This window comes from Microtus pennsylvanicus, chromosome 10, assembly GCF_037038515.1.
Source record: "Microtus pennsylvanicus isolate mMicPen1 chromosome 10, mMicPen1.hap1, whole genome shotgun sequence".
Classification (NCBI taxonomy): domain Eukaryota; kingdom Metazoa; phylum Chordata; class Mammalia; order Rodentia; family Cricetidae; genus Microtus; species Microtus pennsylvanicus.
In genome coordinates this window covers 77,096,505-77,111,135 of record NC_134588.1, presented here as the reverse complement: position 1 = coordinate 77,111,135, position 14,631 = coordinate 77,096,505, and the positions used below count along the sequence as shown (strand labels likewise).

Below are 14,631 nucleotides of genomic sequence, written 5' to 3'. Positions count from 1 at the left end.
CTAGCTCTTGTAGACCACAGTGGTCTTGAACTCACAGAGATCCACCTGCCTCTGCCTCCCAAGTGCTGAAATTAAAGGTGTGCACTGCCACAGCCTGACAAAATACTGAATTTTAATCACTGTTCAGGAAATCCTCTCCCTCTCTGTAAACTATTTAGCCTCACAGATGCATTCTTAACAGGAAAAAGAGTGATCTAGTCATCTTCTGTTTTAGAAGAGCTGCAGAGGTTTAGCGCATCACTATAGTCAGTCCCTTGACTAGGCACGCCTTTGTACACTCCCTTCAGTGTTCATCTCTCAGGATAGTCGAACAAATAACCTTCATCCCACACTTAGTACCAACATGGCCAAGTCTAAGAAGAAATGTTTAATAGGTATTCTCTCTCCTCAGTAATGAAAGTAAACAATGATTCACTGAAGTTAAGGACTGCTAACCAAACGATCCCTAGGATAGAAAAGTATTCAACAGAACACAGTCTGTCCTCTGACTGGTATCTGCTATGGCTTTGCTCTTAGCGGAGTGCAATGATGGCTATAGTGAACGGTCCTGTTTAACAGGGCAGGGAAGACTATCAGGAAAGCACAGCCTATACCACGTAGGAATCAGCCTGAAGAAGACAGCCCCAAAAAGAACAAAGTTTGAAGAGTTTGGACTGATTCCATCCTAGAGAAGGTAAAAACAGGATCAAAACAAGCCAGAAGGCTGATATCCTGCTCCATTTTATCTAGACTAGTCTTCTCAAGTGAAACAGCATCTTGGAAACTATCAGAAGACAACCCCAAATGTGAGCTGTGCTATGATCGCTAAGAGAAAGTACATGAATTAAGGATATTCATACTTACCAGAGACACTTATATCAATCCATTCGTCAGTTTTACTGAAGGTCTGTTCATTTTCCTTAGGAGAATCCAATCTATCCTTTGATGGTCCATTCTCATGCTTTTCTTCTTTGAGAGTAATCTCCTCTGGAGTTATCCTAGTTCTGTTGGAGTCCTCTAGGTCTATAAAGTCATCGCTGAAATCCTCACTTAGATCATTCTTATCAGAAGATGACAACGATGACAAGGAAATATCATCCACGTCATCACTCAGGTATCGCATTTTAGAATCATGCTTCACGGTCTGATCATTGTCTGTTCGATAACTTTCATTTTCAACTAGTTCATGGTCCTTGTCAGTAGAGCCATCCTTTGCCAAAACTATAGCTTCTTCCTCAACACACATGTCAGCAGGTGAATTTTTATTACTATCAACTGTCACAGTCCCAGAAAATGGAGGTCGGCTAGATTTCAGTAGAGAGGGATGAACCATCCTATAACCCAACGTGGAAGATACACCTGGGCCATTGGATAAAGCCAATTTCTTTGCGCCAGCAGCATAAGGCCTATTAAAACCAAACCCCAAGTGTTCATTCCCATTGAGTACTTCTGACTGCCGAGAATTTCTCGTCAGCATACCTGACCGGAGAGGCACTCGAACGGGTAGCTGTTGGTTCTGATAAGGCTTTGTCAGGTCTACAGCTCTGTTGAAGGAATGTGATCTGGTTATAGACGAAGGCGGAAGGAATGAATTCTGAATGGAATGTGAAAAACTTTGTGACCTTACCATTTTTTCACAAGTAATAGATTTAGAATTGTCTGGGGACTGTGCCAAACTTTCTCCAGAACTGCTCCTGGTGGCACAGGAGTTCACTCTTGGCTTCTGCATGTTACCAGGTGACCGGTTCCTATAAAATGTATTTAAATGTGACTTGGCATTGACTGAAGAATATGAAGTCCTTCCTAGAAATGTGCCTTTGGTGAATTTACCCAAATTAGATGGTCCAGAAAACGATTTTGGACTTAACTCCTCTGTAGATGACAAAAACATGGTAGATGGTCTTGCTAATTTGGACGTCAACACAGAAGCACTTCTCAAACCTCCCTTTACCCCATCCCCATCAAGCGTCCCTGGAGCAGATGCATGTTGCTCAGGGTCAATTAGTTTATCATGTGCGCTTTGAATACTATTAAGTTCTGCTGTATTTTGTGAACCAAGTTGGTATTTATTTGCTTGTCTCCAATTAAATGAGTGGGACAATGAACAATCAGAGCCATTATTTTTGATGTAACTTTTGACACTACTGCTCTTGGAAGCCCCTAATAAAGCCACAGTGGCCCCATTTGGCACTGGCTGCAGAGTACTTCTCACAGATTTCGTTCCATATTTTGGCAGTTTGGAACCCAAAAACGTCTTGATTTGTGTTTTTTCTTCCATGAGCTATAAGATGCATTTGTTCTTAAAACTTGACAGAATCTGTGGGGACAAAGAAAGGAAATGTTGTTAAATAAGTATAATTACATGGATATATAAATATGTATTTATTAATTATATGCAGAAATTATCCATGATTCCTATATAAAGTAAGCAAAATGTAAAAAATAAATTTAATCTTGAAATTTTTATTTAACATAGTACATCAAGACTGAAAAGAATAAAGTGTTTTGTCGACCTGTTCTTAGTAGTGGCTACTTTGAGACATTAGTGTACTAAAAAGGCTGAATTCAAATTAGATTCTACAGTAGAGTCAAGATCAACCAGCCATGTTTGCCCTACATATCACAAGAAACAGTTACAACACCCATGCCAGACAACTGCTTTTTCTCATTTTTGATAATGGCCTTTATCACAAAATATGCTTCCATACTCACACTTTTAGAATTGCTGTAAGGAAATTGGTAATGAGAGTGCAGCACATGTAATGGTCATTTTCCAATTGCTAAATAACACATAATAAAGACTCCATCATGTAGTGTCAGGGGAAAAGACTACAGTACCTCTTATCTGCAGAAGCAGACTGAGGAGACAATGCTAGCCTTTTACTGCTCCATCCTTACTTTCCTGTCTAAAATAAGCACGATACATGTTGTTTTCCAGCAGCTTCTAAAGAGGTGCTCAAAACCAGACACATAAAGTGCTTCAGGGTCTACCAACTGGGAGGGGGAAATATTAGACTCTCAATGTAATTTTTCCTGCAATAATATTATGGAGTTTTAAATGTACAAATATTTGCAGAACAAATGATCTGTTGTCTTAGAATGAAATTATTTTGGTGCCTCATGTCAATTTCCTAAACCTGCTTATCTGGTGAACCCTGCTGTTTTCACTGGTAGTAGATATTCTGTCCGAATGTTCCAGAAACTTTCTCCTACATTTCCTTATAGCTCTGAAATAAAAAAGCATTGTGATTCTGCCTCGGTTCAAGAGCCATGCTGCCTTTGATGTACTTTACCTCGTATGTCTTTAGAATACAATCACTAACAATTTAAAAAAGTTCATGTTGGCTACATCTCTAATGATATAATCTGTTAATACTTTAATAAATACTGTTCTGAGCTTTAATGGGGAACTAAGAATGGCTGGCACAGAGCTTGGAAATGTCTGAGATACCCTGAGTTGATTTCTATATTTTTTAAGTTATACATATTACTGAATTGGCATGACACATTTGAAAAGATTTTCCAAACTATGTAAGCTCTTTTTGAAAGACTAGTAAAGAAAAGCTTCTTGGCTGAGAAAGAGTCTGGAGCTGGATAAGAACTAGGAAGTAGGAGCAAATATTCCTGGGCATAAGTACCATGTTTATCACTTTATCATTAATTACTAAGTTAATTACAGGATGACAGTTTTTTCCCATCTTGTGGTGTAGGAGGTCCTTCTGTGTATGTGTTGCTTTCATTGGTTAATCAATAAAGAAACTGCTTGGCTTGATAGGGCAGAACTTAAGTAAGCGGAGAAGACAGAACTGAATTCTGGGAGGAAGAAAGCAGAGTGAGAGAACCGCCATGGAGACTCCATGTTAGACATGCTAAATCTTTCCTGGTAAGCCACGACCTCGTGGTGAACACAGATTAGTAGAAATGGGTTAAATCAAGATGTGAGAGTTAGCCAATAAGAGGCTAGAGATAATGAGCCAAGCAGTAACTTAATGAATACAGTTTTTGTGTGATTATTTTTAGTGTAAGATAGCTGGGCGGCCAGGACGAAAAGTAGGCCCTCCCTCCATCAACAATCTTGCATAGCTAATTCAAGTCTAAAAAATAAAATAATATTCATAAAGCACCAAAGATGATTTGAATTAACTTCTGATTTCAGGGTCAGTACAGACTGCCTTCAATGACAAAGGCATTATACTATACTGGGAGGCATACCTTCATTACGGGACAAGGGGACAAGAGAACAATCAAGCCTGCCCCTTTGCAAACTCTTTCCATATCCATTACATTATCCTCTCAGAAGCCACTCATGCACCTTCTTTATTTAGCACTGCAAGTAGCTTTTCAGGTTACAAATTGCCTGAATTTTAGGGATTTAATAAGCAAAAATATGCTACTTAGTCTAGGGGCCATTAACTGAACAAAGTTAACAACTAAACAGGCATAAGCAGTCATGTCTGAAACTCGTTTTCACATTCAGACTCTACACCATAATTTTAAGTGATTTGCTGGTTTGTTTTTTTTTTAATTTGTATTATTCAGTTGCTTCCCCTCATATCCTTTTCGCCCAGTTTTTCCTGGCTGTCCTATGCAACATAAGCTGATTCAAATGCTTGATTATGATGACTGAGTAAGAAAGGAAGCCTTCAAAGATTTAAAACTGTACATTTCATTCCAGGATCTTCATGGTTTTAAAAGAATACACAAAGTTCAATACAAAGCCCAAGTATTATTACATCAGCTTGAACTTTTCTTCCTAGTACAATATAGTTTTTAGTCAAATGGAACCAAGTTAGGCTCTGGGAATTTGTGATTTAGGAACATTCACCATCTTAGTCAATGTAAAGTCAAACTGTATTACTTGCTGTATTTTGAATTGAGAGGGCAGCAAGAATACTGGCATAGGAAGTGGAATCAGAAGTTCTCCTGCCCAGTCAATGAGAATATTACCTCCCAGGTGTTACCAGAGTTCAGGTGTGCCAACTATGGAGCATGCAAATTTCATTAATATGTTATAGGCTAGGAAAGAATCAGGAGCCACTGAGGGAATAATATTCAAGCCTATTATCTTTGCATTACCTGAATAAGGAGGTACACAGGCATGACAAATAAATCTAGACTTTCTATACACTGGTGCTTGTCAAATCTCAACATGCAACAGTTTAATATTGTCGTCTATATCAGGCTTGCTAGAACGAAGTTCCCCAAACTTAATTAAGTAAGCAGTTAAGAGCAGAGCCACAAAAAATCAAGTATAGAAAAGAATAGTAACACGGGTGACTTTAACATGGATGGTTACTAGAATATGAATTCACTAGTGTCACACACACACTGTAGATTCAACTTAATATATGTTACCCCACTAAGTTTGTTCTATATCTTTTAGATAAGTACCTAAATAAGAAACACTGTGAGTGCTGGTGCACATCTTTAATCCCAGCACTTGGGAGGCAGGTGGATCTCTGAGTTTGAGGCCAGCCTGGTCTACAGAGTGAGTTCCAGGACAGTCAGTCAAGGAAAAGACAGTGCTGCCTCCTTGTCTTTGCTTCTCCCTGAGCAAGTGTGTCCATCCCTGCTGCTCTTAGCTGACATCACACTCCAGCTTCTTAGCCTTCCAAACTAGACCTATGAGCGAGACTCTCCAAGAGCTTCCGAGCCTTCTGTATTGGACTGAAGCTGCTAAACCATTCAGCTCTGTGGACTGAGCAGTTCCAGACTTCCAAGCCTATCCAGCAAAAAAGCATCATTGTTGAACTATGTAATCCTTATCATGGAATGCAACCTAATAAATACTTTTACAATGTATATACATTCAATTCATCCCATTTACCCAGAGAACCCTGCCAAATTTAGACAGAATACTTTATTTTCACAGAAAAATAAATTTTAGTAGCTCTGACAGGCTCCAACACAGTAAACGAACACCTAGAGTGAAATCAATCCTGACATCCTGTTATGAATGAAAAGAAATACATAGAATCACATATGAAATGTTCTTGCCTCTAACAATCTGAAGCTACACAGGTCTCTAGACATGTCACCTGCCAGTTTACAGGAAAGGTTAGGAACAGAAAAACTCTAAGCAACACAGGACATAACCAATTAAATCTAGTCTGTGAAAATCTTCTACAGGAGACTCAAGTTTTTCCTCAACAGATGAAGAGGGATTGCTACACACTCAAAAGAAACAAATTAAGCAAATGGAATGTGCAGAACTCAAAGGGATCCCTAATTTAAACAAATTCCCAGTAAAAGATTTTTTTAGACCATTCAGGAAAATTAAGACTGAGTTGGATCACACAAAAAGTAGGGGAAGAAAAGATTACTTTGCAGCCTAGTGACCACATGAGGGAACACTCAACTTCCCTTCAACAGTCTCTGCATGCCCATCATAGCACACACACTACCAAGCCAGAGGTAGCGGCTAAAGATAAGCATAGTTTATGTAAGAATATATAACTACTTACACTGGTGCTCAACACAAGCAGCAAAAAAATGGTGACCAGGTTAATCTGAGGTCACTCTCTGAATTCTCACTGAAAGTTTATACAATACATAATTTTTAACCTAATGCTATGGAAATTTGGAGTAAGATGTCTTATTTTGTAGTTAAATAATCCCCAAATCCCCCAAAGCAAAGGAAGCAAGAAACCAAAGAAGCAAGAGCATTCTCTATGAATTCTACACATCTAAATTCTAACCCCTACAGGGAATAAAATGTAGGCTGAAATTAAAATACATACCTAAAAATGTACATTGAACAACATTCTCTTTCCTGGCAGAATTACTAAATATTTTCCAAAACACTAGTATAATGTTCCTCATATCACCATACATTTATTTTGCTATTTACTAGGCGTCTTTGGTATGTCATTATTATACACAGTACACACATGAATGTCATATTCATAGAGAGAGTGATATAGCAAAGAGTAGACATTATAACACACAATATAAATAATATTATAAAAAGGAGATGTGGGGATACACACTGAAAACTAGATCCAGTGGAAGGACTATAGTATAGTATATTCATTAGCCCAAGTTTATTTCATCAACTCTTATGTATGATTTATTGGAGTGTTAAGATTCACCCAAATGTCTCTGCATGTATAATATGCTCATGCCCATATGATGTCATGATCCTTGGTGGCAGCACTTCTCACTTAGATCTGTATGGACTCAGAAGCAGCACTGACTTTGGACACCAACATGGATCCTGGACAGTCATGTGGCCTTTGGTGGCAACATGAGTCATGGACAATGACACAGATATTGGTTGCATAAGGACCAAACATGGTCTTTGGCAGCAGCCCAGGCCCAGAAGTCATTGTAGCCCTAGCTGGCACCACAAATCACCCAGATTGGCATGACCCCACTGGTGGCATAGTCTTCACACACTAACATGGTCACAGGTGGAAGCTCAGACTCCAGGCGTCCACATGGTCCTCAGAAGTATCAGGAGCCAGACATCAACAGAGACCCCCAGTGCTGTGTCAGGACCATGGCCCACAACATGGCCCTCGGTAGCAGCCCATGCCCAGCAATCACCACACACCTGGGTACAAGCAGGCCATCCATGTCAGCCCGTTCCTCACTGACCTCACCCCCTAAGATCTGCCTCTCTCCCCAGCACATAGATTGCCTCTTTCTCTCTTTCAACTCCCAACCTTGTACTCTCTCACCATAATGGTACCCAAACACTGGTTGATTTTTGTCTGCCCAAGCCAAAACGGGCTGTGGCTGACCTCCTCACATGCCCCCAGACCTTAAAGATAACTCTAACTGATTATACAGTAGAGGAGCTAAGTAACCTGTCCAAGTTAATACAGGAACTGATGGGGCAACAGAACCCAAGCCAGTGGCTCTCTCCATGAGCTAGATAGAGAGGCAACTAAAACAGCAGTTTATACTTCTACATGTTAACCAATCTAGAATTTCTTATTAATGTATACAAAATCTTCAAAACTACTGTATGAAATTAATATCTTTACTCTTAAAATGAAGACACTAAACACAGAAAGGCTAAGTAATTTCTATTAAATTAAAGGGCTGGAGAAGTGCCTTAGCAGTTGTGAGAATGTACTACTCTTCCAGAGGACTTGAGTTCCGTTTCCAGCATCTATGACAGATGACTTAAAACTGCCTGTAACTCCACCTCCAAATCTGATGCCCTTTTCCAGCCTCTGCTTTCATGCTTGCAAACCCATACACAGACACATAATTAAACATTAAATAATTTTAAAATCAAATAATACATATATTGGAGGTGTATTAGAAAACATCACAGTGAGGAAACAGAAGTACCTTTGGACAATGAATTATAACATAGACAGAAATCATATTTCTGTTTATAGACAGGGTTTCACTGTGTAGTACTGGCTGGCCTTGAATTTACAAAGACCCCCTGCTCCACCCCCAAATCTGTATTATAAAACAACTTTTCTTCATGCAAACACATTTAAATATAGTGCCATGAAACTTAAAAAAGCAGATGTCAACTATCACAAAGGGAACAAGAATTTGTCCCGATATAGTATACATAAAATACTTTTAGCCACCTCAAGAAATTAGATGGCTAAGAAGTCAATAGTAGAAAATGAAAAACAAGTTTCTAAATAGAAGCATGATGTAAGGGCACAACTTACACATGGACCACAACCAGCTGATGTAAGAAAGTTCTGAAGCACAGACTGGGGGAGAAAAGCAAGTCAACTTGACCCTAAGAAAGAAGTGTGCAGCAAACAAAATACGGTGGCACCTGTGATCCCCAGAGATCTAGCCAGGGCAACCAGTTATATATGGACTTCTCCTTGGGTACTGAAAGTGATGAGACCAAACTAATTATGCAGACCACAGTCACTGGTCCTTAAAGAACAAGAGAGCTAGAAAGTTGGCTCAGAGCTAAGAGCACTTGCTGCTCTTCCCAGTACCCAAGTCAGCTGATTTTCCATCATTCCCACGTGAGGACACAGAGTGTGATCCCTGAGAAAGAGAGCTCTCACTGAACAGCTGATATGTAGGAAAATGATCTTGGATTTTCCAAGTCCTAGAACTATGAACAATAAATTTCCACGCATATAATTACTTGTCTAAAATATTTTGTTATAGCAACCCTATAACAATTTGGCAACTATATCAACAAAATTTTATTTTAAATAAACGTTTTTCATTTTGTGTTTTACATAAGAAAATCAGCACAGACCCTAAGACAGTTACAGTTTCAGCAGCTTTACTAATGTTCAGTTGTTTCTTAAAAATAATTTTAATATCTGAAGCAGTCTTTTCTGAGTCCCTGCAACAAGAACTGCCTATAGCATACAAAAGGGAATCACACACAGTAAAGCAAGCGTTTCAGTTACACATCTAGGTCTGTGCACACACTGTGGGAAATGCTCCTGAGTCACAGAGACAGTGTGGGGAGACTGCAGTGCACCATAAAGTCCAGGAGTCATCCACACAGGCCCCACAGCCAGGCAGAGCACTTCCTGAGGGTGTGGGAAGTGACAAAAACGGCAGGCCGGGCTCTGTTCTACTGCAGACATCAATCCACAGAGCTGACTAGCCACACTGTTCAAAGAACAACTAATTCTATTCCACCAAAATTCTCCTTCAAAGTGTGCCCCATTAAACATACTGAGAACTGTAAAACCTAAACACATATGATATGAAACATTTTATATAAATTTCTAAGAAACTGTTTCCTTCTAAGTATTCCTTAAAACACAGACCCAACAAACTACAAACTTTTCCAAAATCCAACTAACTAGATGACACTGCCACCTAATGGCCAATACAAAGAAGTGACCGGCCGGCTGGCTTGTTCCACTTCGTATTTCTCAATCAACCTTCCAGATTTAACTTCTCTAACCTCAAAAGGTTACACACCTAAATCACCATTACACCTGAGTTCACTCTCATGAATAATTTCATTCCACACAGTATTTTTTTCCAGCATCACCCACAGACAATGTAAATGTTCTATAACTGTTCTATCTGATCCATACATCTGTCGTGTCAATGAGTCTACCAATGTAGGTCAGGCCTTGAAACCTACCTCAGCCTCCAAAGTGCTGGGATTCAGTGTATAACACCATGCCAAACAACTCTCCAATTTTAAAGTATTTTAATGTGCAATGTTACAAATCAGACAAATTATATGTAAGCTACTGCAGGTAATCGAATAAAAGTCTCCAGAAACTTAACAGCTTTTCTATCCCTACACCCAGGTTCCAGGAGGATTTCAATGCTTTAACTTCATCTTATGGGTGATGTGGAACTACGATAATGAACGGCACTAACCACCTCTCATGAATCAGGACAATATGTCAATACCATTCAGGAACATGCAACAGTTGTATACGGAGTTTCTCTTGGTTATTTATTAACCAACAGCTAAACAGCTTCTCTTCAAGGTATTACTCAAGAATTAGCTTAAAATACTCCACACTGAAGCTCACATGTCTGTCTACTGTCAGTCTCACAATCTTCTTACACTTAATTAATCCTGACCTCACATTAGGGCACTAGAAGCCAAGTTGTTACTTGCAAGCTTCTAGTATCTTTTCCATCCCACTACAGAGACAGCCTGCTAGGGCTGGAGAGATGACTTAGAGCGCTCACTGCTTCAACAGTGGAACCAGGTCCAGCTTCCCAGAACCCCCATTAGGCAGCTCACAACCTCCCATAACTCCAGATTCAGGGCATCCAACACCCTCTGCTTTCTAAGAACACCTTCCACATGCACAGTGCACATAAACTCACACAGACACACACATAAATACATGAAATTAAAAATAACCTTCTTTTTAATCCTGTTAAGATTGTTCCCAGCAATTCTCCCAATCGGAAATCAGATCCTTCTTTCTAATAATGTTAGCAAATAATATCCCTATTCCTGAAATAAAATCTCTCAGAAAAAGAAATTATAACAGTGTATCTATAGAAATGTTGAAAAGTAACCTTTTGTAGATAGAGAAGACCTAGCCTTTGGCTCAAGTACTATTCTAGGAGGTTAACACAAAAATACTTTAGCTTTTGGTATTCTGCTATAACCAACACATTTCCTGAAGACAAATTATACAGAAAACCAGAGACTAAGCAGATTTACTCTGAAAGGACATTTTACAGTAGTCTATTCAGAGACAGTCCAAGGAAATGGAGAAGAAACAGAACCATCAAAACTGAACAACTAATGACAAACGAGAGACCAGAGAACAAAGTCAGGGAGCTACTGAGTTGCCTGCATCAAACTAACCCAAGAAAGTAAATGACCACAGAATTAAAGGCCAATAAAGCAAATGAAAAGAAAAGGGGAAAGAGAACTGAGTGATGCCTCTGAAGGCAAGGGAAGAGAGGGTGCCAAGAACTAAAATGTTCACTGCGGATTTGAGAAAGTAAAGGTATGATAGTGGGCGGGAGAAAAGATGGCTCAAATAATGGCAAAAGGGGAATAATATAGCATGCATTTAGAAGACAATGTAAAAAGCTTTGCTGGCTGGAAGGTTTACAGAGCAGAGCACAGAGTCCAGGTTGTGTTGTTTGGGGACTTTATACTGTGAAGAGAAGGAAAAGGGCTTTTTTCCCCCAAGAAAAACTGAAAATAAGGTATTTCCTAAACTGAATGACAAGATAATTAAGACCAAAGCTATTAAGAGGACTTAAAATCGTGTAAAATAACAACAAAGACCTTAAAGTGGCAGGTGACAACAAAAGTAAAACTTAAGAAATATATGTGAAAGATACTCCCCCAAGATGCCTGAGACATTATTGTGTAATGAGAAATACATAGCTGGTCTGAGCCCTGGGGTTCCTGGCAGACACAGCTCTTAAAGCCCCAGAATCTCCAGTGATGAGTACTTCCTCTGTGTGCTAATGGAGAGACAGTGTCCTTATATGACCTCAGGACTGAAGCTGAGTCACCAAAATGATGATTAGAAAGTTGGACTTTCAGCTTTTCCCTAAGTTTCCAGAGAGGGGCTAAAGGTCAAGCTGATCACCAAAGGCCAACAATATAATCAATTGTGCCCACATTATGACACCTCCATAAGAAAACAAGGAACACAGTTCACCAAGCTTCTGGAGTGCTGGACATGAAGGGCTGCCTAAGACAGGTATGCCCAGAAAGAACATAAAGGCCACAAGCATCATCCACGTGCCTGCTCTAGCCATCTGATTATTCATCCAATCTTCTGTAATGGCCTTTATAACAACAATAAGCAAATTAAATAAACTCCAGGAGGAGTCAGGGAAAACCAGTTTATATAACCTGTCAGTCATAAGCACAGGCCAGAAAAGGCTGCCTGTCATGGGCATCTGAAGTAGGTCTTAGCAGGCTAAACCTTCACCTGGTGGGATCAGATGCTGCTTGTAGGCAGACACTGTCAGACTTCAGGTAAACTGTAGGAGACCTACACGCTGTCAAAGGTTGCGTTGAGTGGTGTATGGGAACCACACTTTGGTTGTTTCCTATCTTCCCACAGTCCCCTAGACGTCCCACTGTGACGCTTTAACTATGGGTCACACATGGTACCACAATCATCTGCAGATGCAGTTTTCTCTTATTCTGCCTCTCATTACTAGTACTAACAAGGCAAGACCACAGCAAGCTTCCAAAAATGTCTGGCAAATTCTAAATGAACACAGTAACTCTGTTAGGGGAGACTGCAGAGAAATCTAAGTGACCTATGAGATGGTGACAAGCACTAATAAAGCTGTTAGGAGATAGATCATGTTTAAGGAAGGTTTTAAGACAGCCTGAATTTCACAGTGGAAGATGACTAAGGACAATATCCTTAGAAATATGAAGGGGCAAGAGAATGAATATGAATGAGAACAGCCAAAGGAAAATCTCAAACACATATATATCCGACATACATTATAAAATTCTCAGTAAATCTTACTATTTGCTGACAAGAATATTTAAATACAGAATTAGTTCCCTAAGGTTATTATATATAACTCTGTCTTTAAGAATGTTATTTCAGCCAGAGATGGTTTAGCATGTACCAGCACTTTCTGTGCAAACCTGAACACCTGAATTCCATCCCTAAAACCCAGAGCCAAAGGAAAGAATCAGTATCAGAAGCCCTCTGCCCTACATACACTGTGGCACATACTTGCCCACACTCCTCCCCCCCCCATACACACACACACACACACACACACACACAGAGAGAGAGAGAGAGAGAGAGAGAGAGAGAGAGAGAGAGAGAGAGAGAGAGAGAGAGAATTATTTATATTGCTTATTTCAGTGTAGCACATACAAACTAAACTATATAAATGTCCAGCTAAATGTGTAGTTTAAACTGGGTCAATATTGATATTTTACTTAGTCATAAGACTAATAAAACTCCACCGGGTATACTGGAGCAAACAGAGACCAGTCAGGAAAGCAAACGTTCCTGCAAAGACACCTGTAACTCCAGATGGTGTAATCAAGTTTAACACTGACTACATTGTGAGATCCTATCTCAAACAACAACAAAAAAGGATGCAGTTTAATAAGTTATTAAGATGCTGAAGGAATGCTTAGAAAATGAGGAAGGACTAGCATTTGCAAAAGTCCATGGTCCATGTCCAGTGTCTCATTGTCCTGGAACCACAACAGACAATAAGCAAAGGAGCCCACAGAAGATTTTCTGTGTTTACCTTATAATCCTAAAATGAAAGGCATTAAATTCTCAAGAAAATGGTCCATTATCCCTAAAACATGTGTGGGCACAGAATGAATAAGAGGCATAAAAGAAGGGAAAGTAACATCTGTAGACAAGGAGTCACAGAAGACTCAATAAATAGGACCTGATTAGATTCAGAAACCCTGAAGTCAAGAAAATAGGTCAGTGCTAAGAAAGAAGTGTGGAACCTGGCCCTGTGGAGAATACTAGGAAGCAACTGCAAAGCTGCTCCAGCAGAATGATGACCCCTTAAACGAAAAGAAACCACAGGAGGCTGCAAAGTGTTGAAAGGAGCATGCACCCTGGACAGTTTGAGTTCATCATCCCAGGGATCATCTCAATAATCACAGGTGGCTATATATGTGTCAGGCATACTAGGAAAAAAGAGGCGGTTAAAAAAAATCATCCCGTTTTCCTCTAAAAAGTAGAGCATTTATTTATACATCAATTAAATTTTGTTGTTTTAGTTTTTAATTTTACTTCTATTTTAAGAGATACCTCAGAGTAAAACCACCACATCAGATTACCAAATCGTTAGAATCTACAACAGAACAAACAATGAACAAAACGGCTGAAAAATAGTCAATGAATATGAGGCTACCAAGCTCATTCACTATAATTATAAAAATATGATCACCTATGTATAGAAACTAAATTTTGAACTGATGAGAATCAACCCTCGATTAGAAAATAATGAAAGGGGTGGATTTGTCCATCCATCTCTCAGCTAAGTAGCCACTGTATTTATTTTGGGGGAAAAACAACAAGGACATATGCATCGACCTATGTTACAGTTTAGATATAAAATGTCCCTCACACTCGTAGACTCCTGTATTTGACTGCTTGGTCCCTACCAGTGGTGCTATTTTGAAAGGTTGCAGGTCGTTTGGAGATGATATCTAACTGAAGAAGTGGCGTGAGATACAGCCCAGCTGAGCTTCTAGCCCGAATTTATTTCCTAACAGGCACAATGTGCCCT

General features: G+C 39.5%; 1 protein-coding gene across 6 annotated transcripts in view; it reads right to left on the bottom strand.

The window, feature by feature from the left end:
- Ccser2 (coiled-coil serine rich protein 2) overlaps nt 1-14,631 on the bottom strand; it is a 110,022-nt gene that overhangs the window by 82,959 nt on the left and 12,432 nt on the right. For all 6 annotated transcript variants that reach the window (XR_012912089.1, XM_075988688.1, XM_075988685.1 and 3 more), the window contains exon 2: nt 844-2,296. Coding sequence is in view for 5 of the 6 variants with exons in the window: in XM_075988688.1 (XP_075844803.1) it covers nt 844-2,257 (1,414 nt within the window). In the remaining variant the exon portion in view is untranslated. The remainder of the gene's footprint in view (nt 1-843; nt 2,297-14,631) is intronic.